This window comes from Fusarium verticillioides, chromosome 3 (assembly GCF_000149555.1).
Source record: "Fusarium verticillioides 7600 chromosome 3, whole genome shotgun sequence".
NCBI lineage: Eukaryota > Fungi > Ascomycota > Sordariomycetes > Hypocreales > Nectriaceae > Fusarium > Fusarium verticillioides.
This window is the reverse complement of record NC_031677.1, coordinates 261,134-287,153: the sequence shown is the minus strand read 5'-3', so window position 1 is coordinate 287,153 and position 26,020 is coordinate 261,134. Positions and strand designations below refer to the sequence as shown.

Sequence of the window (26,020 nt, the reverse complement as noted above, 5' to 3'; positions counted from 1 at the left end):
GGATGGATGCTGACTCGATCGTGGGAACTGCACCTGAAGATTTGGTGTCCGGTAAATCTATATCGGATATTATACTACCTGTTTCTCTTGATCAACTACAGGCAAATGACCTTTGGAACTTCTCTGCAGGCAGCCAGGCGCCATCGTCGTCATCCTGATTTTCAGTCTTCATGTGGTGGCCAGACCGACAATACGTGTTGCAGGATGCATGGTAGATAATCAACGAATAGGGCACTTAAAACCAACCAAGGCGCATGGATACTGGGTCTCTGCGTGGTATGTTTTGCGTAGCATTGGGGTCTTAAAAGATGCCATCCAATGCCACCTTGTTTCCCCTCATGATCACCGGTTGATAGCCCTAATCGTGGACGATGTGCGTCAACATGTCACGTTGCAATTGTGTCTCACACATCGGCGGCAACCAAATCGGTCCATCCGCTCACAATCCAAGCACAAGAATGCAACCCTCTACCACGTATATTCCGACTCTTTAGGGTCATGGGCTAATGCGGTAGTTCGGAAATCTGTAATCACGTCCTAGCGCGTCTCCACACCGTCGTGAGCATCCCTACCTCTTCGAGTCTTCCCCGCATGCCGGCCCTTTTATGTTAAGAAGTCAATGTATATACATATGGATCTTCCGCAGATCGACCTGTCGTATCCACACTATCAACTTTACATTCAATCACTCATCCTTCACCATGTCTAAAGAGCTTGATCAGTCGCATACTGAGCACGTTCATGATGCCAGTAACGAAAAGAAAGAAGTTGTGCAGACCCCAGATGCCATCGCGACAGCGCTTAACAATGTTGGAGCTCCATCGCCATGGGGTAAAGGCCATCTTAAGCTGTACATGGCTTGTGCGCTCATCTACCTTTGTTCAACCATGAACGGTTACGACGGTTCGCTCATGGGTTCAATTAACGTTCTCTCAGAGTATCAGGAATACTACGGACTGGGTGATACTGGGTCGACTTCAACTGGCTTGGTGTTCTCCATTTTCCAGATCGGACAGATGTCGGGTGCTTTGTTCACCTGGATATGCGACTGGAAGGGCCGCAGGTTGACCCTCGCTATCAGCTCGTTCCTCATCTGTGTATCTGCGATCTTTACTGCCGTAGCCCCGACTTTGTCGTCTTTTATCGCCGCCAGATTTCTCCTCAGCTTCTTTTCGACTATCAACACCGTCGCTGCGCCGATGCTTCTCGTCGAGATTGCTCCTCCTCTACAGCGAGCTACTGTGGCGGGAACATATAACACTTTGTACTATATGGGAAGCATCATTGCAACATTCAGTATAGTTTACCCCGTCTTCAACTACAATTGATCAATATGGCTTACTAGCTACTAGCAATGTACGGTGCGAACCTTCATTTGAGCGGCAACATCAAGTGGCGTCTCCCCCTCTGGCTGCAGATGCTCTGTCCCGGGCTCGTTGTCCTCGGTAGCTGGATGTTGCCCGAGAGTCCGAGATGGCAGGTTGCTCAAGGAAGAAACGAAGCAGCTCGCAAGTTTATCATCGAGCATCACGCAAACGGCGACGCCGAGCACCCAATCGTCGCTATCGAAATGCAAGAGATCCACGATTCGCTCGTTGAAGTTCAAGGCCGTTCCCGGTGGGCTTGTTTCGACTTGCGAAGCCTTTACAAGACTCGCGCTCGCCGATATCGACTTATGCTTGTCATCGCCATGTCTTGGTTCGGTCAGTTCTCAGGCAACAACGTTTCGAGTTATTATCTGCCGTTGATGGTGGAGAACGTCGGGATTACTTCTACGAACATGGTTCTTTTGCTGAATGCGTTCTATGCACTCTCCGGATGGGTCGCTGCTACAATTGGAGGTATGTGAAATCAGTGAAAATGGGCAACATGTCTCGCTGACAAAGATGCATGAAGCTCGTCTCCACGATATTGTTGGAAGACGCAAGATGCTGATGAGCTCGTGTCTGGGCATGTCCATCGCGCTCGCTATCGTTGCCGCTACAGCAGCTGAGTATGAGCGATCTGGCAGCACACCCTCAAGCTCAGCAAGCATTGCGTTCATCTTTATTTTCGGCGTTGTCTTTGCTGTTGGATTCACTCCAATGCAGCCCATTTATCCAGCAGAGGTTTTAGCTAGTAAGTTCCTCCTGGCCTGGCATGATCAATCACTGACACAGACAGATGATCAGCGAGCAAACGGCATGATGGTGTTTATGATAACCTCCGGCTGCGCAGGGTTCGTCAACACTTTCGCGGCTCCGGTTGCTATGAAGAATATTCGGTACTGGTTGTAAGTACATCTGTGAAGTCATACTATAAGATATGCCCCTAACAATTGTTACAGCTACGTGTTCTTTGTGTTCTGGGATCTCTTTGAGTTTACCATTATCTATTTTTTCTTTGTCGAGACCAAAGGCCGGACCTTGGAGGAACTGACAGCTGTATTTGCAGCCAAGAATCCACGTAAAGCGAGTACCAAGCGGGTCTCAGAGCCTGAGTGTTAAAAGTTTCACAGCGATTGACTATCTAAGAGGTTAAATCATGGATCTAGTAGTTAAAGCATCAACACATCTAACATACATGCCAACCACAACTATTTAAGGACACTGAGGATGCCAAGGGACAAGGAAATGAATGGTAAATTTAGGAGGATAGATGAACAAGAAGCTCTCGCCACGACCAAGCTCCATACGCCTAAGTATATCTAGATTGAACTATGCAGTTTATGAACATCAGCAGGTAACTTAGATTATTATATACATAGCTCTTGCCATGAGAATCCAACGAGCCATTCTCTATCTTACTGCATAAAGAAGCACCAACAACAAGCCAATGAAAGCCAATAATTAAAGTTTATACTTACCATGTTCTATAATCCTAAGTACTAATGTGTATATGGAGATCACGGCGAACATAGTTGATATTCCAGGTATAGGGCTGTGAAACAAGCTAGTAGCCCTTGAGCACTAACGCGTTCTTCTATATTCGCGTCCAAGCTGTTCCCAAGAACGGATGAATCCTTGTCCCGGAAGCCCAGATTTGAACTCCGAGACTCTGATACACGCTAGAATGACATTTTGTAATTCCGTCCAAGGTCAAGTCAAAGCCAAGATTGCATATTAGTTGCTCGACGGCCCACGTGTTGCGAAAAGGAGTCAAAACGTGGGGAAAATGTAGAGGTCACGATGTCAAGTTGACTAATTCGTCAACGGAAGAAGCAAGGGTATATATCATCCGATCCTTATCCAGGATCTCAAGAGAAGATCACAACCCCATGCCGCAGTCCAGCTTGGTATTTTCGGCAACTACGGATATCGATCAAAGCGGAAGCTTGTCCCATGTAGGTTTAGACGCTGGGACCAAGCTTATAGTGTCCATTGGAACCTTGGCCAAGACAACCTTCAGGAGCGGGTGGCATCCATAGTTAAGTTTCTTATATAAGATAAGATTATGGCCCCTCAAACTTCCACAATAAGTACCTTAAGACTACTCAAACCATTTTGAACTATTCCCCAATACCTAGCATCAATGAAGAGCTTCAGCCTTTTCGCATTGGGTCAAGCTCTGCTCGCAGCAGCCACTCCTCATGGCTCCGAACTCCCCGTTCGCCAAAATGGCAATAGCTTCGCAGGCGTAAACTCTTTCTTCCTCCATGCTTTCAAGCAGTAAGATTCACCTCTTCCACGCACCAATAATGTTACAAACTGACGTCCATACAGGCAGGATCGATTGGAAGTCCTGGACGCCATCAAGAATGCAAATCTGAAGGTCCTACGAATCTTCATTTCGGCAACTGGCCAGAACGCCAAGAACACTGGCTCAATCGCAATGCCTGACATCGAGCCCCAGACCGTAGGTGTTTGGGACGACACCCAGCTCAAAGCCATAGATCAACTCATGGTAGAAGCACAAGCCAGAGGCATCAAGCTCACCATCGCGATCCATGATCGGTACCAGCTCGGTTGCTGGGGAAGCGATGCCTATGTGTACAAGTACAAGCTGCCTGCAGTAGACTGCAACACTCAGCCCGCTAGTGCCAACAACGTCGAGTTCTGGTACTCGGACAAGAACTGTATTTCCGATTTCCAGAATCGTATCCGTCATGTTCTTGAACATAAGAATACACTTATCAGCGGAAGTCCCGCCTGGAAAGATCTAAACAGCCATATCTTTGCGTTCAATATCCAGAATGAAGGGCAGGGCCATTTGAACAACAATGTTCCGCCTCATCCGTCGTGGTGGTGCGATCGAGCTGGCTTCATGCGGGGCATTATGGGTAGCAGCAAGGTTCTAATCTCCACTGGTAAGTCATCACTCTCACTGAGCTACCCTTCTATCACTAACCCAAGGTCATAGGTGGCGGTAATGAGTTCCCCAACTCAGATGTTGCAGAGAACTGGGCTTGCAAGGCCTTGGACCTCGTCACAATCCACTCGTATTCGGGCGTCAACGAATTCAAGAACAAGGGTCCAGTTGCGCTGCAGCACGCAAAGAGCGCCAACAAGCTCATGCTCTTTGAGGAGTTCGGTGCTACTGGGAGCAGTAAGTCTACCACGGTCGGTCAGCATATCGACGTGTTCAATGGTCTTGGTGTGCCGTGGATGCCCTGGCAGATCAGCAAGCCTGGTAACAAGGCAAATGACTATGAGTTTTGGACGGATGAGGCTACTTATGGTGTTGTTAAGGATGGCTCGAATGGTGCTTTGGCAAAGGCCGCTGCACAGACGTGGTCTATCTAGGAAAACTATGAGGAGTATTGAGCTTGCTCAAGTGGAATGGTCGTGGTAAAGGCTAGCTTCTATAGTATGGACTACGGTGGACTTATTCGAGTAAATAACAGCTGGCTGTTAGTATGAATAAGATGGAACTGAGCTGATGGCAAACATTCCCAGTATTATATATCATCAGGATATTCTTTTTTTCTTCATTTCCAAGTTAAACTAACACGAAGAAATCATTTCACCATATTTAACCACTGCGTGTACTTTGCTATACTTGAAAACTGCTTAACATATGTTGCTTGTTCTAAATAAATCAGGATAGAGCAACACAAGTTTGACAAGGCACACATGACAACAATTACGAAGCCCCTGTTCACCTCAAATAACATCCTAGGGAAACCCGCCACCAAAGATGCCGCCCCCACCAAAAATACCACCGCCACCAAATGGGTTCGGCCAGTTCGAAGGATCAAGGCCATGCAGAATCTTATTTCCAATATCTTCAAATTCTCCCCCGAGCTGTTGGAACGCCTGGCCGATCTGATCAGCGCTGAAACCAATATCACCCAACAAGCCGTTAATCTGGTCAGCACTCCAACCGTACGCCGTCTGAATAGCCGATGCTATCATCTTAGCATCATTGCCAAACGTACTCTGCAAAGCCGACGCCACTTCTTGAGCAGCGAATCCTGCCTGCTGCAGGGTTTGCGCAACAGCGGTGGCAGACAAGCCATAGGCAGTTTTCAGACCATCTGCTATAGTGTTGGCGGCGAAACCTGCTTGTTTCATAGTAGTGGCTGCTTCGTTGGCGTCTTGGTTGAAGGCAGTTTGCAAGACGCTTGCGACGTTCTCAACACCTGTGATGACAGTCTGTTGGACCTTGTTGGCCCAAGCGCCGGCTTGGTTTAACAGGTCACTGAATATCTGGCTGGCGTTGCTCTCGATGTTGTTAAGAATAGCGTTGAGTAGATCGCTTACGCTTGAGATGTTGACGTCAGCTGTGAAGTCGCCAAAATTGCGCGTCAGGCCTTCGAAATCGAAGCTACCCCCAACCGACAGGGCGATATCTGACGAGCTTGTGTTTAGTGCAAAGTGCGCACCGACCAGCGCTTGCAAAAGCAAAGATCCGAGACTTATTCCGCCGATTGAGGGTAGCGAAATAGTGTCGTTGAGGCCGTATTGGAATGAGGCTGCTAGGTTGTGGAAATCGGACAGTGTGCAGCTCATGTTGGAAGTCAAGATGCCTCCAAAGCCCACGTCGAACTTGATGCCGCCCGAGGTGATATCAGCATCCAGATGCCAATTCTCGACCTCGAACAAATTGATAGCACCGTTCAGGTGCAGAAAGGGTGAGGCGAGCGTCTGAATCTTCAGGACTGCGCCACCCGGAGGCACCATCTGTTTCATCGTAGCATTTTGGAGAGCCTGTTTCTGAGCCGCCTTGGTGATTATCTGGTTGTTCTTAATGGGGTTTCCATTAGCATCCACCTTCAAGCTGACGCCGGTGCCATCTCCCTTAATCGAGAATATATTACCAAGCGACAAGGGTGACATCTCAATGTCAGCTTTCACGCCGTTGGCAAGATCAAGTTCCACGTCGCCGTAGAAGTCAAAGCCAAAGATGTCAGCTGCTGCGCTGAAGCCGTAGCCCATGTTGGAAAGGGATCCGTCGGGCAACACGACAGGTTCCATGGGGTTCTCAGACCACTGGAAGGAAAGGTCGGAGAATAACACCGGTACGTCCACAGGGCACTGAGCGTTTGTGAAGACTGTATACACATCCGTGAGGTGCATCTTGGGCACGTAGAAGGAGATGTATAGCGGGTTCGGCACCTCCTCTATCAACTGGCAGACAACCACGAACGAGTCATCGTCAAGTGGCACGATGGTGTTGTTACCAGCGTCACCGATGTGCAGTTGACCTGATAAGCCAATAGCAGCACTTGGAGGCTCAAAGATGATGCCGATGCCAACGCCAAAGGAGTCAAAGTGCACGCCCTTCATGACTGGTGGTGCCGGTAATGGACTCTTGTCTCCTTTGATGACTACACCAAAGGCGGCCTCAATGTTGTCGATGGTCATAGACAAATCTGCCTCAAACTTGTTGCCGAATATATTAAACGGAATTTCGCCAGTAACGGTGAAGACAACAAACTTGAACAGTGGGTTGATGTCAATGGTGGCAGTGGGCTTATTGATGTTCAAGGTTCCCGCGTCTCCAAAGGGTACATGCATAGCATCAAGGCTGATGGACAGACGAGTGCCAAATATGTTCAAGCCCACAGCGTAATTAAACATGACTGAGACCTGGAGATGCTGGACGTTGAACAGTGACCCGAAGAACTGCAGTGCCTCATCTGACTGAGCAGGCAGCTTCTTCAGGTCTATCCCGGCTTGAAGAGCGAGGATATCATTATTGGTATTGCAAGTAAACTTGGTCACCACAATATCCGGAAGAAACTCTGGCCATGTTGCGCCCAGAAGCGTCGCGAGAGTACTCAGTGAGTACAAGGCCTGGTCCATAGGCTTGCCTTTGGACTCAGGTTGCTCGGCTGTGTATGTGATACCCATCATGTACGTGGCAAACGTACAGCTCTTGTATTGCTCATGCTGAGCAAAGAACTTGTTCACGGGCGTGACTTGTGGCTTGGATGTATCTTTCCAGATAGCATTGAAGGTCTGCGTAAGCGGGTCGTTCTTATTATTGGTGATGAAAGTGATGAACGCCATGGTTTGAGCCATAGCCTTGACATCGGCCTCACCAACGGCAAATGGGCCAGTGCTCACATCTTGCAAGTAAATGATGCGTGCAAGGGGGGAGTTAGTCTTTGCATCACTAACGATCAGCACTGAGGTTGGGTGCTTGAGTTGCAGTGAAGTTGTAGTCTTTGGGGGTACAGTTGCAATGGAGGTCAAGGTGCCGAAGTAGTTGGTCTTGTCTTGGTCACTGAATGAGTCGTAGACCGTGACACTGACGTCTAAGCGATTGGCAAAAGATATCTTTGGAGCAGCCATGATGATAAGATTAAGCAGTTCTGGAAGAGAGAAGAGGGCAAAGTGAAAGGGAAAGGTCTCTAGGAGTTGGATTGTTGCGGTGATGGTGGTTGATAAGTAACTTGATCCAAGAATGTTACTGTCACTTACACTCATTAACATCCAGTCTTCTCGTTGGCCATTTGAGGGTAACAGCTTATACGGGTATATCCGAACCCGCTTGATGCCAATACCCGGGCCGTTCCCTCCGTCATGAGGCGGAGCTCAGCTCTCGTCCTTACCGGCACTATTGGATCTAGACTCTGCACATTTCTGCCAATTGAGATTAGAAGAGATGTCTGTGTGATACAAGATTACTCCAAGCAGCCAAATACGAATCAATTACGAGGTATATTACTGGCCCTTTCCCGTACACAGTCACAATTTCCCCGCTCGGGGACCGGTTGTGCGGCTCATCGTAAGCCTAGGGCTGACTTCTCTAAACCAATAGCGACACCCGTGGCTGGCTAGTTCGAACGGGTGAGCATACACTATCAAGGAGATCGAGGGGTGATAGGCGGCCCAAGCTCCTTACCTGGCGCTAGCTACCGAAGCTAACGATAAAATGTACCGATGGAGAGTTTAGGGCTGCATGTTTCGTATTCAGACCGAAAATGGTGGCTCGTTTGATTCGTAGCTATACGGCAGCGAAACTAGTGACGAGCTGAATTTGGACGAAAGTTCCGTTTTTCGGCATTTTGTCTCCGAATGGGGGTATACCAGCTGCGGAACCGATGCTGAGAGTGGTAAGGTGAGTGGTGGGTGAGATCGATAGTTAATGTTGAGCTGACGCATTTGAAACAATACTGTGATGAGCGGTCAGGTGAGTACGGACTGGCCGTATAGTGGCTGGCTGAATACAACTAGGAATCTAACTGTCGGTACGGCCCTGGGAGTTACCCCTCATGACGAGGAGTTTGAACTATTCCAGCTACGAGTTCGATATCGAACACAGTAAGTCATTTTCTCGTCACTAGTGTATCTTGGACTTGCCGATTGAGTCAATGCCGACAATATAGCTTAGCGTACTCAAATTGGTGGTCAGAATGGTGGCTGGCTGAATTTCCCGTCCCGATAACGACTATGATATAGATGCGTAAGCTTGTGATAGTAGCTAGGGCTGAGCACATTCAGCGTCATCTGACAACACATGATTGGGCTAGTACCGAGAAGAAAGGCTAACGAGCATCCGTGGTAATATGTACCAAGCAAACTGTGGCTCTCCGTGAGGGACGACTTCGACCATTCTAGCCAGCAACGCAATATGAACATTTTTCCATCTCACCAGTTGTGTCTATGTCAGCTATTGTGGTAGAGGACTATGTATATATAGCTCCAAAGACTGCACTATTCATATCAACAGCCACTCATCCTTACAATCATCTAATACAACAAAACGTATTCTTCTCACAGCCATTCGCACTCTATCTATTCACTCTTATCCAACCATGAGCTCCACAAGCAATCCCGTTGCCTCGATCACCAACAACTCCGGTGTTTCTGTGGACATCTACGATGTCTTCAACCCTAGCACCGACCCCAAGATGCAGGGGCCGTTGACATACACCAAACTGGCCACTGTGTCAAGCGGCAGCACCCAGCAGGTGCAGACCATTCACTTTGCCAGCCAGCTTCAGGCCATGTTCACCGGCAACGTCACAGCACTGAGCGGTACCTTCTACCAGCAGTTTCCTGTGGCCGTTCTAGCAGTCTCCCCCTTTGCTGATTCAAACGCTTTCACTGTTACCAGTGACAATCAGCAGAGCATGGTGGACTCGTTCAAGTTCATCAAGTACACCCAGGCGAATCCGTCCTCGCAGCTGGCTACACAGTTCCGCACAGCTCTGGGCGACACGACCAACCAGAAGACTGCTGTCAACAAGTTCTTCCAAACCACTGGTAGCTTCAAGCTGTGCACGCTTAGTACCTGGACTGCGGTCTTTACTTGGCAAGCCCAGTTTACGAACCCCTGGCAGGGAACGTACTACCTCTACAGCCTTGACAAAGTCCCGGCTCTGGTAGCGACGCTGGCCATTACAGCCAGCGCCGCTAGTAGCTCGGCTGTGCTGACGATGGCTGGCACAAACAACGAGAACACGGCGGTAGTCATGGCAGGTGATGGTACCATGTCAGAGCAGAACCAAGGCACCGGTAACTTGTCCATTGCGCTGACCCCCACCTGGCTGAACGTCGCCCAGACCAGTCAGCAGGACGGCAAGACTGTGTCCAACTACGTCATTGGAGCTGCGTTCACCGGTACTATCAACGGGCAGAAGGTGGCTGGCAACCTCAACCAGCTGGCCATCCCAGATCCCTCTGATAACTCCAAGAACGCAAGCAACAAGAACTCGGCCAACGGTTTCTCTCTCAACATGCTCGAGGGTTTGATCGGAATGTTGACCAGCATCGGTATGCTGTACTACATGGCCAAGGGCCACAAGCAGGCTGAGACCCAGAAGAAGAATGACGTCGAGAAGGACGCCACCAGCAAGAAGGATGCCGAAGACAAGGTCGAGAAAGTTGAGAAGGATTATCAGGCAGAGTCAGTTCCAGAGGTTCAAGCACAGGCTGCAAAGGTCGAGGCCAACGTGCCAGAGGTGCAACAGGGTTACAAAGAGGTTAACCAGGCCCAAGACATCCAAGGCAAGACAGACACCATCCGACAACAGGAGCAATCCTTGGAGGAAGTCTTGCAAGGCGGTGCTCCATCCCAGGCCACCGAGGACACAGCCGTCAGCCTCTCCAAGGCCAGCAACGAAGTGGCCTCGGCAACAGATCCCAGCAAGAGCCCAGAGGAGCGCGATACATCTCTTAAAGATGCCACGACAACTCTGAATAAGACGAGTGAGGATATCCAGACTGCGTTGAAGAACGAGGCTGAGGAGCTTCCGAAGGAGGAGGCGCAGAAGTTGGAGGATGCGAGTGAGGCGATTGATCAGACGCAGAAGGAGGCTGATGCTGAGAAGGAGGTGCAGGAGGAGCAGGAGAAGGAGAATGAGGAGAGTCCGGAGAATGAGGTGGAGGATTCTACTTTTGATCCGCCTGAGGGGCGGGAGGCACCTCCTTTTGAGGGTGCAATCTAGTAGGATAGGCTTGTTGGGTTGCTTGGGTACTTGTTATGGATTAGGACTCAAGATACTACCATTTAGTTGAATAATCTAGGTACAATCTAAGGATTTTGTTATTATAAAGACTGTCTACGCCGCTACGGTTCATACTCTGATATTTCCAATGCTACCTAGCAAGTTGTGACATTCCGATCCAACGAGGAAATACTCTAAAAGAACCAGGACTCCGTTGAATGCAGATAGTCATGATCGGGAAGCGGGAGGCTCTATCTGGCCTGATCGTATCACTTCAACATCCCTATCAAAGTGTTCCTGAATATCACAATTTACAACGTGACACTCGGCAGTTAGACCTCCTCAAATTCGTGTCCCCTATCCTCAGGACTCAGCCCCATCGAATAAAAATCACCAGACCCTTGTTTATCTAAATTGCAAGCGAGCGCCGATCACTCCAACGGTTCTGGATCCTTATGGATCTAAACCCTACGAACGTAACTATCCGCCCAACTACAACCTATCAAAAGAGCTTCTATGTAGCATTGAACCAAAGTTGTAGCCGGGGAAGCCGTGTAGCTCTCCCTGGTCGTTGGGTCCACGAGAGGGGGTATCTAGTCTGTCCATACAAAATTAACCTCAGTCCACCTCAATTGTTTCGTTTCTTTGCACCTTAAAAATGTCTGGTTTCAAAGTTCTCATCATCGGCGCTGGGCCAACAGGTCTCCTTACGGCGCTTGCGCTGCAAGGAGCGGGCATTGACTTTACGATTTTGGAGAGGCGAAAGGAAGCTGATTTGAACTGGGGTGCTTCAGTATGTCTTTGGCCACAGAGTGCGAGACTTTTGGATCAGCTTGGCTTGCTTGATGAAGCGAAGGCGCTGCATTTGCCGATGAAGAAGAAATGTAACCTTCGGCGTGATGGGAGCGTTATGAGTTGGAGCAATATGATTGAGAATATTGGCCACTAGTAAGTCTGCCTCCTCCTGCTGTTTGATGAAAGCTGACTTTTGTAGCCACGGCCATGAATGGATGCTCTTCCAGCGCGGCGATCTAGTCAATCTGCTCCTGGGCGATCTCTCCGACATAACGAACCAACTCCTCGTCGACAAACAAGTCACCTCAATTGCCTCAGGTCCCGATGGTGTCGAAGTCAAGTGCGCAGATGGCCATTCCTACAGCGGAGACCTCATCATCGGTGCAGACGGTATCAACAGCACAACGCGAACCTTTGTCGACGACATCACCCCCAATACTACAAGCGGCGACTTCACAACAACATTTTACGGCTTCTACGGCCACGGCACCACTGTATCCAAAGATCTCGAACCAGGCGTCGACTACGAATGCCACTCTGCGGGCTTCAGCTCACAGCTTATCATGCCGTCGCACGAGAAATACTTCTTCACCATCTACCTCAAACTCGATAAGTCAACAAACGATCGCTATTACATCACCGCCGAAGAAGCAGACGCACTTGCAAAGAAATACGGCGATATTTATCTTGCCCCAGGCGTTACCTTCAAAGAAGTCTGGGCCGCAAAGAACTGGACTCACACCGCTCCATTCGAAGAAGGCGTCGCAAAGAAGTGGTTCAAAGACCGCGTCGTCCTAGTCGGCGACTCCGTGCACAAAATGACGCCCAACATTGGCTTTGGCCTAAACACAGGATGGCAATCCACCGTCGTGCTGATCAACCTTCTCCGCGATCTTCTTCGCGACAACCCCAACCCCGATATCAAGGAGCTCACCAAGACATTTGAGGAGTATAAAAAGACGAGGTTCAACCATGTTACTAAGGATGTTGAACTAGCGGGTATGACGACTCGGTCGGTTATGTGGGACAATTTCTTGTGGAAGTTTTTGGATCAGTATATTATGCCTTATATTAACGGTGATACTATCTTGGCGAAGCTTATGTGCTCGCCGACGGTTCAGAAGGCTGTTACGTTAAACTTTTTGCCGGAGCCGAACTTTAAGGAGGGGCAGTTGAAGTGGCATAACAAACCGGTTATTGTGAAGGAGTAAGGATAGCAGGTGGTTGTCGGAGGGTTGTTTGCGTAGAATCACATAGCATAGCATGCTTTTCATTGAGTTTAATACATAATGTCTCTTTAATTTTTCTCTGTGCAATTTTGACTCCACTCTAAAAACTTTTAGCTGAAAAGCGCGTACTACTTCCTCAACTCAGCTGTCGCTTCTCGCAGTGCCTCAGTCAAAGTCGTCCTCCCATAAATAACATCAACATCACTCGGCTTCGAAAGGTTCTTCTCCGCAATACCGCCCGGCAAAAAGCATGTACTCATCTCAACCCACTCATTCACGATTTGTGGCGCGAAAATCTTGCCATAAAACTCTGCAAGGTCTTCTTTCTCAACAGCCTTGATCTCAACGTTCTTACCCAACGCCCGCGAAAATGCCTTCTGTACGTCCAGTGGAGAATACGGCTCTGGTCCGCGGAGTTCCATGATATATGGTTTGCTGGGAGGTGTCCAGTCGCGGGTGAGTTGCGTAGCCAACGCTTCACCTATGTCCTTGATAGCGACCATGGCGATGTTGAAGTCGAGTGGCGTGATGGTCGAAAAAAAGAAGGGGTTTGGGCCTTTGATTGTCTCAACGGACATGGTCCAATTTTCCATAAAGTAAGAACATCTGATGATAATGACTTCAGGGATATCCGTGGTTTTTAAAACTTGTTCCGAGATGTGATTTGTTTTGAGCTCACCCTGCATATCCGTTAGAGCAATTGAGCGATCTTGAAGAGCAAACTCACCACGCCCTCCGAGAATTCCGCACCGACACTCGACAGCAACACAAGTCTCCCCACGCTACCAGCCCTCTCAATCGCGGTTTTGACATTATTGGAGATTCTCTTCGCATGCTCGACGATGTCGCGACCGTCATAGGCAGGCGGAAGGACCATCAAAACGGCATCAGAGCCGGAGAAGTCTAGGGTATTCACATCTCCAACGTCACCTTGAACCGCCGTGAAATTGCCGGTAGAGCTGAACTCATCGGGGACTTTCTTCAGATCACGGTACAAGCCTTTGACTTGGACTTTGGGGTTTTGCGATAACAGCGAGCGAATGGCTGCAGTGCTCGTTTTGTTACTTGCCGGTGCGATTGTAACCTGCATTTTGGGTCAACTACGATAACAATGGTAACGGTTGAGGAAAGTGGAAACAGTCGGATAAAAAGGTCATAATAAAGTCGGGAATCATACGATCCAACTGTCGAGTTTAATGATTCCAGTGGTTAGTCAGCAAAGTTAAGTTCACGATCATGCAGCTGATTCTCAGCGTTGTTTGTGAACATTCTCACGCCAGACCTCATGTCAGTCAGTGGCTGAAGAATGACATCATAAGAACCAAGCTAATCCCTTTCAGACTTAGCTCCCTATGGTTCGCCAAAAACAATACTTGCTCCGTATTAACATCACTTTATTGCCCTCTCAGGTGAATGATGATCAAGTTATAGATATCGTAATAGTCGCGATCCAGAGCCATATCCGCTGCCGTCCTGACATCAAATCACAGATGCTTGTTTCAATCTTGGAGTATGATAACAGAACCTTGATTGCCCCAACCTACCATGTAAGCATGCTTCATCGCTTGGAGTCTTCTTGCTCTTCTCATTGCTGCTCAATCGATCAGGTATGAGACAGCAAATTTCTCTCCCAAGCTGCATTTTGAGAATGTGATATTGGACAGTTTGATCCCGCCCTTAACCTCTGATGACAGCCCTAAAAATAAAGCCGGCCAGGCTGACGCAGCCCATGGGTTTGACTTGGACGGTTCAAAAGAGCCCTTCCTACCTGCCTACCTTGACTGTGTTCGCTGCAGAGCGAAGCGTGGACAAGAATTCTGGCGATCGATGGATCGTGTGCTAGATATCGTTGTCCATATTTGGTCGATGGGTTTCTCCAAAGATGTGGATTCAAGCAAGCAGATCTCAGGAGCAATAAGGGCTATTGAACACATGAAGATGTATGAAACACGGAGTGGTGTGAGTGCCTATTTCCGCACTCCGAGACCCTCGGTGCCTCCAACGGAATCTCAGAATCTCAGAAACGGAAGATTATTGAGCATTTTAATAGTTCACTAAGAATATCAGAGGATATATAAGCCGCGTTTTGAGCTGAGTGGGAACCGTTACTGAGATATGCTCTTGTCGCTGCATTGACAGGCTGCAAGATCTGTATCGACTACTTTCAGAATTTGGGTCGTGAGCTAGAAGGGGCACTAGACATTGAGCGAATCAGGAACTCGACGATATATGTGAGGGGCTGCTAACAAGAGGCTTCACCATGGAGAATTTGTTCCTGGCCTGTAACCTAGATAGTATGATTAGTTGCCCCGGTTGAGTTGGCTGAGGTTTTGATTTTGTGAACGAATGGCTTGTGCATTGGACTTTATAAGAATTGATATATTGTTACTACCTACAACTGTGCAATTCAAGCAATTCAGACTTTTCCTTTATCCGGAGTGTCTTTTGTAACTCAAATTTGAGAAGCCTTGGATGTAGTGCCATGTCAATCATAAAGGGCCTTCCGGAGTAACAAACACCAGCTCCGATCAGCGTGCTCACCCTAGAATTGAAACAATTGAAACAAAAAGTTATTAAGCAGTAAGGAAATGAGACAGATCCTGCTCTCCCTTGGCCTTTCTAACGTCAAGTCAGCATGCCAAGTTTTCCAAAAACGGCAATCCGCTTCACCGGGGATTTTGCGATCGACAAGCTTCGGTAGTTATCGCCAAGCAAAAAAAGCCTCAACACCAAACTATCATCTCGTGATATTGAATCAGAAGATTTTTCACGACATTTTAGGTAAGAAGGATCCACTAAAATAGGCAGCGAAATAAAAGTTGTTACCCCGTGTCACTGAATCCACAGATACTCCGCCAGGGATAGATCCCCATGGAGTAGAAGGCCGAGAATTGGGCCGATGGGCATTGGAGAGCGACGGTGATGGGAGGAGAGAATGTCAATTGCTTTAAACAGCAGCAGAAGATTGAATACAGCGAGGCGCAGAAACAACCTCACAATCGATAGGTCTGGTCAATATCACCTTCGAAAGTGTTAAAGATGGATGAATGGGAGAGGCTCAATTGACGCGACAGGCAAACACTAGATGTAGCAAATGCAACGCCCTTGCGCAAATGAAACGTTTCCTCGAAGGGAACTAATCCAGTCTCCATAATCATCGCAACATCTAATCCCCATTCTAGAAAACAAACCGGTAATAAGAGATCATCGTTTTAACAAAACCGCGCCATAAACTCCGGGAACTAATATCGTGATGGAGGCTCTGCGGTCCGTCATGCACCGTGCCCTTTGGCTCTGGAGCGAAGAAAAAAAAAAAAAACTTGCTGGTGGAGAATCACGAGTCGTTCCCCAGCGGAGCCCCAAACTGGGTCTGTCGCGTGCTAAACAGACCCAATTCAGTACCTAGGAGTTCCCTCTCTCAGTGATGACATTTAATTCCTAACCCGCCAAGAGAAAAAGCCGAGAATTCAGCTGCCCATACAGACACAGAATGATCGATCGCCCAGGACGGCTTCTTCGGGATCATTGCTTGGCCATCAATGAGCCTGGCGAGTTAAACCCTCTGAGATGTACTGGTTGCAGGGGTTAGAGGTAGAGAGAGGGTGCACTGTGACGCAATAAACGCGGGAAATAAGCAGGACCTAAACCAAAAAAACTGCGAGCCTCCTTCGATGAAGTCATGTCATTGTGGGGACAAAAGTTAGTTTATCAAGAATTGATTATTGTGCTGCCTGGTTGTGGACTCTGACGGTGAAACCGATTGGAAGACGATAAACGCTTGAACCTATTAGTTAGTTTGTTTGTTGGTTGGTTGGTGAAATCCTTGTGTTTGGTACGACGTCATTGCTGAACTGACTCGGCCGAGTTCAAACAGCACTCGCAGCAGTATGTAGTGACCTTTTGCTGCTGGATGGATGAATGATGCACGCATCTGATCAGCGAATTAGCTACGTGATGGAATAACCACATCACTAAGCTTGTCCCCTCTCGGCCATCTAAACACCCCGTATCATGCAAATCTCACCCTTGATTGACTGCTGATCTCTTCTTTATGTCGGCTACAACGGCACACAATCCCAAACTCCACATGCTCTCTCCCTCTCTTCCCCACGTAACCATCTGGGGGACGCATCGGTGATGTCAAGAGTGGATTCTCCCAAGTTTTGCTCTCTCTCAAACTGGTGATCCCCCAGCTTTTTAAATATGCACCGTTATCCCCAGCCCAACAAGCTTAAACTCTCAGTACCATAAGCTTGGGTAGTTTGTTCAATATGCCGACTCACTTCTCAGACGATCCCCCGCAGGTCATCAACCCAGATGATCTGCACGTCGCTAATTCAAGGCTTCAGCAGAACTTGGATGGTTCTACGGACCACAGCGGCGATGAGAGAACGCATAATGCTAACGGCGCCGGGCTAGAGAAGCTGGGTACCTATGATAAGTATGAAATCACTGAGGATGATTGCTACGATGAGTTGGGCTATTCGTTTCCCAAGTGGAAGAAGTGGTACATTCTCACCGTCATCTTCTGGGTAAGCTATTCCAATATTGGTGTTTTAACTACTGGTTAACGGTTCAAAGGTCCAAGTGTCGATGAACTTCAACACCTCCCTCTACTCAAACGCCATCCCAGGCATCTCCGAAGAATTCCACGTCAGCGCCCAAGCCGCCCGCTGCGGCGCCATGATCTTCCTCGTCCTATACGCCTTTGGCTGCGAGCTCTGGGCTCCCTGGTCAGAGGAATTCGGTCGATGGCCCATCATGCAGGCCTCTCTATTCCTCGTCAACATCTGGCAGCTCCCTGTCGCCTTGGCTCCCAACTTTGCTACAATCATGGTCGGTCGTGCGCTCGGTGGTCTTTCATCTGCTGGTGGTTCCGTCACACTCGGTATGATTGCTGATATGTGGGAGTCTGACCACCAGCAATACGCTGTTGCATATGTTGTGTTTTCTTCGGTTGGCGGTTCGGTGCTTGGACCTATTGTTGGTGGTTTCTGTGAACAGTACCTTCATTGGCGATGGTCGATCTGGATTCAGCTTATTCTTGGTGGATTTGTTCAGATTGTTCACTTCCTTACTGTTCCTGAGACTCGAAGCACAATTCTCATGAACCGCATTGCCAAGAAGAGAAGAAAGGAGACAAATGCCAACTTCTGGGGTCCCGATGAACTCGTCCCCTTCCGCGAGCGTTTCTCCGCCAAGGAGATCCTCATCACGTGGACCCGCCCCTTCAAGATGTTCCTCACAGAGCCCATCGTCCTCGTCCTATCTCTCCTCTCCGGTTTCTCCGACGCTCTCATCTTTATGTTTATCCAGTCGTTCGCCCTGGTTTATAAGCAGTGGGACTTTGATGCTGTCCAGATTGGTCTGACATTCCTCGCTATCGGTGTTGGTTATGTCATCGCTTGGTTGGCATTCATTCCTGCTATCAAGAAGAACGTCAAGGAGCGGAGAGAGAAGCCAAATGATGAGCGCGCGCAGTATGAGTCGCGTCTCTGGTTCTTGCTTTACACTGCGCCTTGCTTACCTATCGGATTGATCGGCTTTGCTTGGACCATCCAGGGTCCTCCTATTCACTGGATTGGTTCTTTGATCTTTGCCGCCATTGTCGGTATCGCCAACTACGCCATCTACATGGCTACCATTGACTACATGATCTGTGCCTGTAAGTTCACTTGTTTAACACGCAGGACCTCAACTGACAACATTTAGACGGCCCCTACTCTGCTTCCGCTACTGGAGGTAACGGCTGGGCTCGAGATTTCCTCGCTGGTGTTCTCACCGTCCCCGCTACACCATTCTTTAGCAACATTGGTGCTTCATCCGGCAGGAATCTCGAATACGCTTCAACCATCCTCTTCTGTATCTCATTCGTTCTCGTCGTCGCTGTTTACGTCATCTACTGGAAAGGTCCAGCTCTTCGAGCTCGATCACCTTTCGCTCAGCGTCTCGCTGGTGAGCGTCAAGAGAATGTCGAGCAGGGACGTCGGGGAAGTGTTGCATACGATGCTCGACGAAGGAGTAAGTCTATCCAACGTTACCGCGAAACGTATTATACTAATGGCTAAATCAGGCTCAACTGCAACTGGAACTTCTGATGTTGAACGACCTCCTGTTGCTGCGCGACCTAGCTACGGACGCCAGTACAGCAACTCGAACCGTTTCTTTGGTGAGAGTCGTGTGACACCTCGTGGAACCCCTCGAGGTACTCCATCAGCAAGTCGCCGTAACAGCAAGCATTATTAGGGTGGAAGTTTGACGCTGTGGATTATTGAAGAGGACAAATGTTGAAATGATACCCTGTATTAAACGAGTTTCATGAATTATAGTCTATTATTTATACTGATGATTAATCGATCGCAAGGTTAACAAGCATGGTGATATCCTCTGCTTTAGTGTTTGAAAGATCAATCTAGGCCTGTTGCTGCATCAAGCAAACCCACGTCATCATGGCCACGCGAAATGTCAGCTCAATTGGCGAGTCAGGTCTTCCTGGGCTCGGAGCTTTGTTTGCAGGGGGTCACGTCAATATGATGTCTCCTTGACGTGAGGCCTTTTCAAAGGATCAAAGGCGGGGCATAGTCATACTTGAACAGAATTTCACAACAAAGAGCCCTCCTTATCATAAGTGACCTGATCGGAACAAACTCAACTAAAATCACTCTGTATTGATCAGTACTGAAATTCATGTCGCTAAAGATTGGTGAGGCAGGACGAACTGAACAAGTATGTTTCGGCGTAAGCCCTAGGAAGACGCCAGAGACATCATTTGCGTGCTCCCTTGAGCTGGAAGTGATAAGTATTAATACAATTGAGAATTGAACTCAACTACACAGCATATTTCCAGAAGCAATTCGTCTCAATATTTATGATACCGTCGTCCAAGCACCTTACAGTGGACCGCTGTCGATGACGCCAACTCCACTGCTTGTGTCAATCTCGACGTAGAACCGATCAGGAACCGCGTATAGTTCGTTGTAAGAGTATTGAGAGAACTCCTGCCCATTCTGAACGCCAATAGTTGCGCTTCCGCCATGCCTGGTTGTCGTATAGTACTCAAATCTGACCAAGCCGGGGTAATCTTCAAAGAAACTGGCCGTATAGTGCTCATTGAATCCAGTGTCGGCATTGCTACCAACTTGCCATTCTACAGTGAGCGTCTGGCCTCGGCCAGTCTCGTAGACGTCATAGAAAATTCCCGTGTTGCAGGTATCTCTGCGGAAGTACTGATCGTCCCAGTAGGGGAGGATGCTAACAGCCGGGATATTTGTACGAGGTAGTGGGTTGTTGTTGTAAGTCGAAGAGCCTGTATCTAAGGACAAAAGGCCGTTCGGAGACACAAAAACATATGTCGAAGAAGCTCCAAATACCCCGATTGGGAAAGGTGCTGTGAAGCCTTGGTTTCCATCATCCGAGTCGACCAGTGGGTCGGTAATGATCGGAGTGGGATTAGCTAGGACTAGAGTTTGGGCACAGACGGGCTCTGCGGCGGTTGTAGTTGTGGCCTCTGCAGTAGTAGTCTCGGCCTCTGTGATGGTCGCTGTCTGAGCCTCTGTGGTCGTTGTGTCCGCGGTCGTAGTTCCAGTCTCAGTGGTAGCTGTTGTCTCACCAACGGTCGTGGTAGTCTCGTCAGCCGTGGTCGTTCCCTCTTCAGTGGTGGTAGTGTCAGCTACAGACACACCGGTAGTGGTGGTCAGAAGCGTAGTAGGAGCCTCAGTCTCGGTGTCGCTGGTGACGATAGTTGCCACGATAGTGTCCGTCGTGGAGGACACAGGGAGGGTCGTGGTCGTGGATGTAGCGAGCGTAGTTGATGCCACAGAAGCTAAAACAAGTCAGTAAGGGTTCTCAGGCTAAAGCAACACCTGGAAGCTGAGGGACGTACTGGCAGAGGTTGTTGTTTTCGGTTTGCACGGGCCAGCAACGACCGACTCCGCCACGAAAAGGCTTAAGGCCAAGGACAAAAGCTTCTTTGAATGCATAGCGCGTAATAAGTGACGGAAATGTAACGAGTGGCAGCCTCTCAAACAAGAGGTCAGAGAGGATAAAGAATGCTAAGAATAGAGCTGATGGGCAGAAGATTCGTCTATATGACTATAAATACCAGCCAAGCGAGTCGTTGCTAATTTACTTCAATCTTTAAGGGGATCCATAGTCTGCCAGTAATTCAGCTAGCGCTCTCCTGCGGATCCGTTGGCTGGACCAAAGATAAGCTTAACTACCTAGAGTTAGGGCAATAGCGACAAACCTCGACCAAGAGCAACTCAAGACACTGGTTATGATCATCACTCACTTGTGAGTGCCCATCGAATCTTGACCGCATCATATTTCCTTCTAATCACACCATCATGATGCAAGTCCAAAGATGAATCACAAGAGACTAGACTGTTGGTTGGCTTGTCAAGTTCTCAAGTAATCCGAGCTGAAAGCAAGCGAAATGCCGCTAGTCTATTCTTAACTACCTATTACTCGAACTATCAACGCCACATGCAGCCACCAAATTGCGATTGGCAAAGTTTTAACAGAAAAACCGAATTGTATACTACTCTGTATATCTATAGCATGCGCATAGCCATTGAATGATTGATGATCCAACATAGCTTCAGTAACTCGCGATAACTCCTCCCGTTCGTTTCCTGAAAGACCAATGCAGGTTTACAATCATGTGCTGTTGGTGTAGCAAACTAGTTCGCGTCATTATAGCCACACGAAATGTCAGCTCAATTGGTGAGTCAGGTCATTCTACGCTCAGAGTCCTTCCGTCAATACGATGTTTCTTTCACGTAAGGCCTATCAAGGGATTGAAGGCGGTCACTTAGTTATGCACGGGCAGCTTTCCTTTCACAAGTGATCTGATCCACACGAAGTCTGCTACCGTAAATTCTCACGAAATTCATCACTGCTAGCACACGAACCCGCTATCAAGAGTTTGGTTAGTTACATCTTGATCTCAGGACAATAATGTCTCGTCTCTCTCTCATTTCTTGCCTCCGTTGCCATGATCACCATCCATCCTAAATTGTAACGTCAAAGAAAAAGACACCATCTCCATGTTCATTGACTTCAAAGACACATATAGGAAATACAGTCCAGAACTGAATCCAAACTATACACTGTACTCGTAGTAGCCCGTTGCGTTGAGCTGTTGATGATGACAGCTCCCCTCTCTGTGGTGGTTGTCTACTTGCTAGTAGTTTCAGCCTCGGTCGTAGCTGTAGTCTCTACCGCTGCTGTGGTTATCCCATTAGCGGTAATGCTAGTCTCCTCGGCAGTTGTTGTTCCCTCTCCAGTAGTGGTAGCGCCCACTGATGCAGCTGTGGTGCTGGTTGGCAGCGTACTAGCAGTCTCAGTCTCGGTCTCGCTGGTTTCGGCGGTAGTGCTGGTCTCAGTTACTTCAACGGTAGGATCCGTGGTGGAAGACATAGGGAGGGCCGTGGTCGTGGTTACAGGGACCTCATCTGCGATTGAGTTGCGACGTGCAGCTGAGTGCTTATTCCGGCGGAGAGCGAGAGAACTTAGTAGATCAAGTGGAATATATGGAGCATATGGATCATAACCTTGATATCCTAGAACAAGTCAATAAGGTTCCTGGGTCGAAACGGCAGGGTCTGTAAACTGGGGGACGTACGGCTACTGGTAGAAGTGGTAGGAGTGATAGAACTGCTAGGTGTCTTCTACTTGCAGGGATTGGTAAATGCTGACTCCGCCACGAAAAGGTTCAAGGCTAGGGAAAGAAACGTATTTGAATGCATGCTTCTTATAGAATGTCTTATTTGGTGAAAGAGTAATAAGAAAGACAGGCTCTCGAACAAGGACGAAGGAGAACAAAGAATGCTAAGAATAGGGTTGATGGACAGAAGAATCGTCTAAAGATGACTTTAGACACAAGCTGGGCTAGTATTTATTAATTTCCTTCAATCTTGAAGAGTTCGGGGGGTTGTCTGGTCTTCTGCTGCAGCCACACTGAAGAGAACACCGCCTGCTTATATGCCTGCGAGCATTCGGATGGTCGCATCATAGATAGAACTATATAGTCAATGGCTTATATTTTAGAGTTAATATTAAGCACAGGAAAACCAGAGTCTATTCTGCCTGGCGGAGTTAATAAGCTATTGTGTTATTCTGACCGAGTGGCTTAGAGATCTGTGCTGCGAAAATTGATTGAATTTGCCGAAATGGACGAATTTGACAGAGCCACATGCAGCCACCATATCGCGATTGGCAAGAACTGAAGTTGGCAGAAGGCCAGAACCCTGCTCAATTTCATCAGCAAGTATCTCTCGTAGCTTTGGGCTTGTGCCGCAAGACTTCTCAGGGCTGAGCGTGCAGGCCAATGACGTTATTGAATGGCTCATTCGCCTGGCCATAGACCCTCAGATATTGTCCCTTAGCTTCCTTCTTTACAGCGATTTATAGAGTTTTACAGTAATTCCTTCCTAGCAATTCATGCAAGAGGAGGAGTACTTTATAGATATAGATCATGTTATTGCCTATAATGGTAGATGTGTCTTTACAGCTGATATAGAAACTGGAGCTTGGTAAACTGGTATGCAAGGTTTTAACTCTCTTCGTGCCTACTGCTAAGGGCCAAGTTGGGGTCTTAAAGGCGCCGACAAGGTAATTGCTCAAGATGTTATTGTCGAATTTCCGTAATTAGGAGCAACCGACCTCCTTGCTGCACCACCCGATGAACAATGACGCCTCCGACCTGCAGCGCTTTCTCAAGGTGTTATGGTGCGCTGAACGGATATCTACAAATCGAGCTACAAGTATAAATAAGAGTGAGTTAAACCACAGAATAGAGGGCATCAAGAAGCTGCTTGTTGCTGGGAGTCTTGGGATCGGATCAAGGATCATCCGTCCCGCTAGTAAGATCTTGGTGCCAGTCATGGCGTGTGTAAATAGTAGCTTATTTTCAATTTAATCCTTGAATTGACATAACATTTTCATTCAGATTAAAGCCTGAGGTATGGCGCGACCAATATCCGAACTAATCAATACCGCTGATCCTGGTATCAATCTGATCCACGAATGGGCACGAGACAATAGTGAGCCGTGTGAAATTCTGCCGCCTGATAAAGGCTTGCGCAGCGACATTCTATTGCAACTGCAGGTCACGACACGCTCAATTCTCGGCGCAGTGGCCTACGAAACCGGCGGCATCCTGGCGCTCAACAAACGGGTGCGAATACTCGGATCTGGCTCAGACCGCTCTCTTCTGACTGCCAATGGGACGATCGGAGGCCATAGTGGACTTCTTATTGTCGGCGATGATATATTGGGCGGCGCTTTTGCACTCAATGGTGGGCACTTTGGCAATGAGGCGATTGGCCAGATCTATTATCTTGCAGCCGACGATCTTGTCTGGACTTCCCTTGACGTCGGCTACACGGATTTTATCTATTGTTGCCTAACCGCAGACCACAATCTGCTTAGTCGACTCTTTTTAGACTTTGAGTCATATGTGCAAGAGCCTCCGCCTTTTGATAAGGCACTCTCCATCATTCCTTTTCTTTGGTCTAAAGAATCTCGCAATGGTCCCGTGAGTGTTGCGGTTATTGACGCTACCGAGGCAGTAAACGTCCATATTGATATCGCAGGCCAACTCACTGAAGAAGCCTCGTATTAGGGTGCTGGCGCTGGTCCTATTATCTGGATGAAAAATAGTTGAATGGAAGAATTTTATTCCGCTTACTATGAAATTGGTTGTTTGCGGATTTGAAGTTACCAAGAGCCGTGAGGACTTGAGTCATGTCAGCAAAAGACCACGTACAGGACAGCTTTCCTTGATTTCAGGTAGCTGGGCGTATAAGCCGTTAATGGTATTTGCTGGGTTTTTTAAATACATGAGTCATCATACCATAAACTAACAGAACGACGTATTATGCCCCTGAGTCTCTTTACAGCAGCAGTCATCATGGTATTGATGTCTAAGTTGTGGGTTTTTGCAGTTGAGAGTTGTGGCTCTGAGCTTATTCCAGCAGAGAGAACCTAGTCTCTTTACAGCGATTCCTGGATTTCTACGGCAATAAGCGGGGGTTGGTCGATGAAACTTGTTGATTGAAGCCTACACGTTTAAAGCTTGAGAAACATATGTGAGCTCTGCGACCTGAGTGAGATGTATATTGCCACAGTAAGATGCCAGTACTGATTTCAGCCCTGACCTGTCCACCTTTTCTTTCTTAACCTCCGACCTTAACCAATAATAACATCAAGCTCAAGGTTCTCTCCCTCTTTAACACGATACTTGGCAGTAATGTTCCTACGATCAATGTTCAAAACCGACTGCTCAGTCAATCTAGCCTCACGTCTCTTGGTCTTATCAGTGGGATCGCCCTAGTACTCAGGCAGAGACTGAGCACCGGTGATGTGATCCGCGAGGCCAGTGATGATGTCAATCCAGGGCTTGTACATGTGAACGCCGACGGCAACGGAGAAAGCTTCTTTGCCTTCCTCGTTCTTGAAGCGCAGCAGGCCTGCGGTGCCGCTGTCACCCATGTAGAGGGACAGCACGCCGTTTTGCTCGTTCCACTCGCAGCCGTCGGTGTAGTGCCAGCAGGCTTTCTCGACGATGTGGAAGTAGGCGTTTTGGTTGGTTTGGTAGACGCGGACTTTGACGGTGTAGGGCATTCGGTGATCAGGATGAGAGGAAGGGACGAACTTGAATGGTTTTCTAGGGAGGAGCTAAAGTAAGGTTTTGGTTCTTGAGTGTTGAGCTGTTTGGTTGATAGCGAAGAAAAGTAGTACTGGCGGCAGTAGTCAGGACTTTTATACCCTTTCCTGATTCACCTTCACTCTTCGCTCTTTTCGAGAGACCTTTTGTCACCTCATCGGCACTGTGATGACATTCTTTTTCGCTTCAGGTTGAGAGGTTGGCGTCTTGCGGTGAAGGCACATACATGAAAGCCTGACGGATGTGCCGTGTCTCAGTCTTCAATCTTTTATCACTGGTCAGTGCAGAGGTTCAGTTGCAGTCTGTGTGTAAGGCATCTTACGCTGTATGCTTGATCAGCTGTGTCCGTGAGGGATGTTTGATGTGCCGCGAGGGCTCAATCATACTTTCATTGATTTGCCTTTTTGCTGCCCGAAACCGTGAAATGGATTTTCAACAAGACGTGGAACATGTAGTTAATACTACAAAGTCTAAGCCCTACCATGGCACTCTGTACAGGCAGGTTGT

General features: G+C 48.2%; 11 protein-coding genes across 12 annotated transcripts; 6 read left to right on the top strand and 5 right to left on the bottom strand.

Moving 5' to 3' along the window:
* Positions 1–701: 701 nt before the first annotated feature.
* Positions 702–2,486, top strand: FVEG_12721 (hypothetical protein; the record flags this gene model as incomplete). The annotated part of the gene is made up of 5 exons (XM_018902069.1): positions 702–1,296; positions 1,353–1,841; positions 1,897–2,118; positions 2,164–2,272; positions 2,327–2,486. 5 exons carry the CDS (start codon positions 702–704, stop codon positions 2,484–2,486), a joined length of 1,575 nt encoding a protein of 524 aa, XP_018760708.1.
* A 1,024-nt stretch (positions 2,487–3,510) lies between these two features.
* On the top strand, positions 3,511–4,721 carry FVEG_12722 (hypothetical protein; the record flags this gene model as incomplete). The annotated part of the gene is made up of 3 exons (XM_018902070.1): positions 3,511–3,647; positions 3,702–4,285; positions 4,339–4,721. The coding sequence occupies 3 exons, from the start codon at positions 3,511–3,513 to the stop codon at positions 4,719–4,721; spliced, it is 1,104 nt and encodes a 367-aa protein (XP_018760709.1).
* A 372-nt stretch (positions 4,722–5,093) lies between these two features.
* FVEG_12723 (hypothetical protein) lies at positions 5,094–7,718 on the bottom strand (the record flags this gene model as incomplete). The annotated part of the gene is made up of 1 exon (XM_018902071.1): positions 5,094–7,718. The coding sequence occupies one exon, from the start codon at positions 7,716–7,718 to the stop codon at positions 5,094–5,096; it is 2,625 nt and encodes an 874-aa protein (XP_018760710.1).
* A 1,466-nt stretch (positions 7,719–9,184) lies between these two features.
* FVEG_12724 (hypothetical protein) lies at positions 9,185–10,819 on the top strand (the record flags this gene model as incomplete). The annotated part of the gene is made up of 1 exon (XM_018902072.1): positions 9,185–10,819. The coding sequence occupies one exon, from the start codon at positions 9,185–9,187 to the stop codon at positions 10,817–10,819; it is 1,635 nt and encodes a 544-aa protein (XP_018760711.1).
* Positions 10,820–11,477: 658 nt separating this feature from the next.
* On the top strand, positions 11,478–12,825 carry FVEG_12725 (hypothetical protein; the record flags this gene model as incomplete). Its single annotated transcript, XM_018902073.1, has 2 exons — positions 11,478–11,767; positions 11,814–12,825. The coding sequence occupies 2 exons, from the start codon at positions 11,478–11,480 to the stop codon at positions 12,823–12,825; spliced, it is 1,302 nt and encodes a 433-aa protein (XP_018760712.1).
* On the bottom strand, positions 12,745–14,088 carry FVEG_12726 (hypothetical protein). Its single transcript, XM_018902074.1, has 2 exons — positions 13,571–14,088; positions 12,745–13,523 (listed from the first exon to the last, which is right to left on the bottom strand). The coding sequence occupies exons 1-2, from the start codon at positions 13,931–13,933 to the stop codon at positions 12,972–12,974; spliced, it is 915 nt and encodes a 304-aa protein (XP_018760713.1). The 5' UTR covers positions 13,934–14,088; the 3' UTR covers positions 12,745–12,971.
* A 2,685-nt stretch (positions 14,089–16,773) lies between these two features.
* On the top strand, positions 16,774–19,218 carry FVEG_12727 (hypothetical protein). Its single transcript, XM_018902075.1, has 4 exons — positions 16,774–17,375; positions 17,425–18,508; positions 18,556–18,864; positions 18,917–19,218. Exons 1-4 carry the CDS (start codon positions 17,115–17,117, stop codon positions 19,087–19,089), a joined length of 1,827 nt encoding a protein of 608 aa, XP_018760714.1. The 5' UTR covers positions 16,774–17,114; the 3' UTR covers positions 19,090–19,218.
* On the bottom strand, positions 19,161–20,962 carry FVEG_12728 (hypothetical protein). 2 transcript variants are annotated; one of them, XM_018902076.1, is made up of 3 exons: positions 20,726–20,962; positions 19,563–20,665; positions 19,161–19,506 (listed from the first exon to the last, which is right to left on the bottom strand). In XM_018902076.1, the coding sequence occupies exons 1-2, from the start codon at positions 20,820–20,822 to the stop codon at positions 19,734–19,736; spliced, it is 1,029 nt and encodes a 342-aa protein (XP_018760715.1). In that variant the 5' UTR covers positions 20,823–20,962; the 3' UTR covers positions 19,161–19,506; positions 19,563–19,733. The 2 variants fall into 2 exon arrangements, with proteins under 2 accessions (XP_018760715.1, XP_018760716.1); XM_018902077.1 differs by lacking the exon at positions 19,161–19,506 and having other exon boundaries at positions 19,527–20,665.
* Positions 20,963–22,020: 1,058 nt separating this feature from the next.
* On the bottom strand, positions 22,021–22,263 carry FVEG_17333 (hypothetical protein; the record flags this gene model as incomplete). Its single annotated transcript, XM_018906588.1, has 1 exon — positions 22,021–22,263. One exon carries the CDS (start codon positions 22,261–22,263, stop codon positions 22,021–22,023), a length of 243 nt encoding a protein of 80 aa, XP_018760717.1.
* A 1,503-nt stretch (positions 22,264–23,766) lies between these two features.
* Positions 23,767–24,579, top strand: FVEG_17334 (hypothetical protein). The gene has a single exon (XM_018906589.1). It carries the CDS (start codon positions 23,810–23,812, stop codon positions 24,467–24,469), a length of 660 nt encoding a protein of 219 aa, XP_018760718.1. The 5' UTR covers positions 23,767–23,809; the 3' UTR covers positions 24,470–24,579.
* A 597-nt stretch (positions 24,580–25,176) lies between these two features.
* On the bottom strand, positions 25,177–25,470 carry FVEG_12729 (hypothetical protein; the record flags this gene model as incomplete). The annotated part of the gene is made up of 1 exon (XM_018902078.1): positions 25,177–25,470. One exon carries the CDS (start codon positions 25,468–25,470, stop codon positions 25,177–25,179), a length of 294 nt encoding a protein of 97 aa, XP_018760719.1.
* Positions 25,471–26,020: the final 550 nt, after the last annotated feature.

What these genes read in the sequence shown, in the direction of transcription:
- FVEG_12726 (XM_018902074.1), bottom strand. Translation starts at nt 13,933, where the DNA reads ATGCAGGTTACAATCGCACCGGCAAGTAACAAAACGAGCACTGCAGCC. An exon ending in CGGAATTCTCGGAGGGCGTG is followed by an intron (nt 13,524 to 13,570) that starts GTGAGTTTGCTC and finishes ACGGATATGCAG; the next exon opens with GGTGAGCTCAAAACAAATCA.
- FVEG_12727 (XM_018902075.1), top strand. Translation starts at nt 17,115, where the DNA reads ATGCCGACTCACTTCTCAGACGATCCCCCGCAGGTCATCAACCCAGAT. An exon ending in TTCTCACCGTCATCTTCTGG is followed by an intron (nt 17,376 to 17,424) that starts GTAAGCTATTCC and finishes AACGGTTCAAAG; the next exon opens with GTCCAAGTGTCGATGAACTT. An exon ending in TGACTACATGATCTGTGCCT is followed by an intron (nt 18,509 to 18,555) that starts GTAAGTTCACTT and finishes GACAACATTTAG; the next exon opens with ACGGCCCCTACTCTGCTTCC.
- FVEG_12728 (XM_018902076.1), bottom strand. Translation starts at nt 20,822, where the DNA reads ATGCATTCAAAGAAGCTTTTGTCCTTGGCCTTAAGCCTTTTCGTGGCG. An exon ending in GAAAACAACAACCTCTGCCA is followed by an intron (nt 20,666 to 20,725) that starts GTACGTCCCTCA and finishes GACTTGTTTTAG; the next exon opens with CTTCTGTGGCATCAACTACG.
- FVEG_17334 (XM_018906589.1), top strand. Translation starts at nt 23,810, where the DNA reads ATGGCGCGACCAATATCCGAACTAATCAATACCGCTGATCCTGGTATC.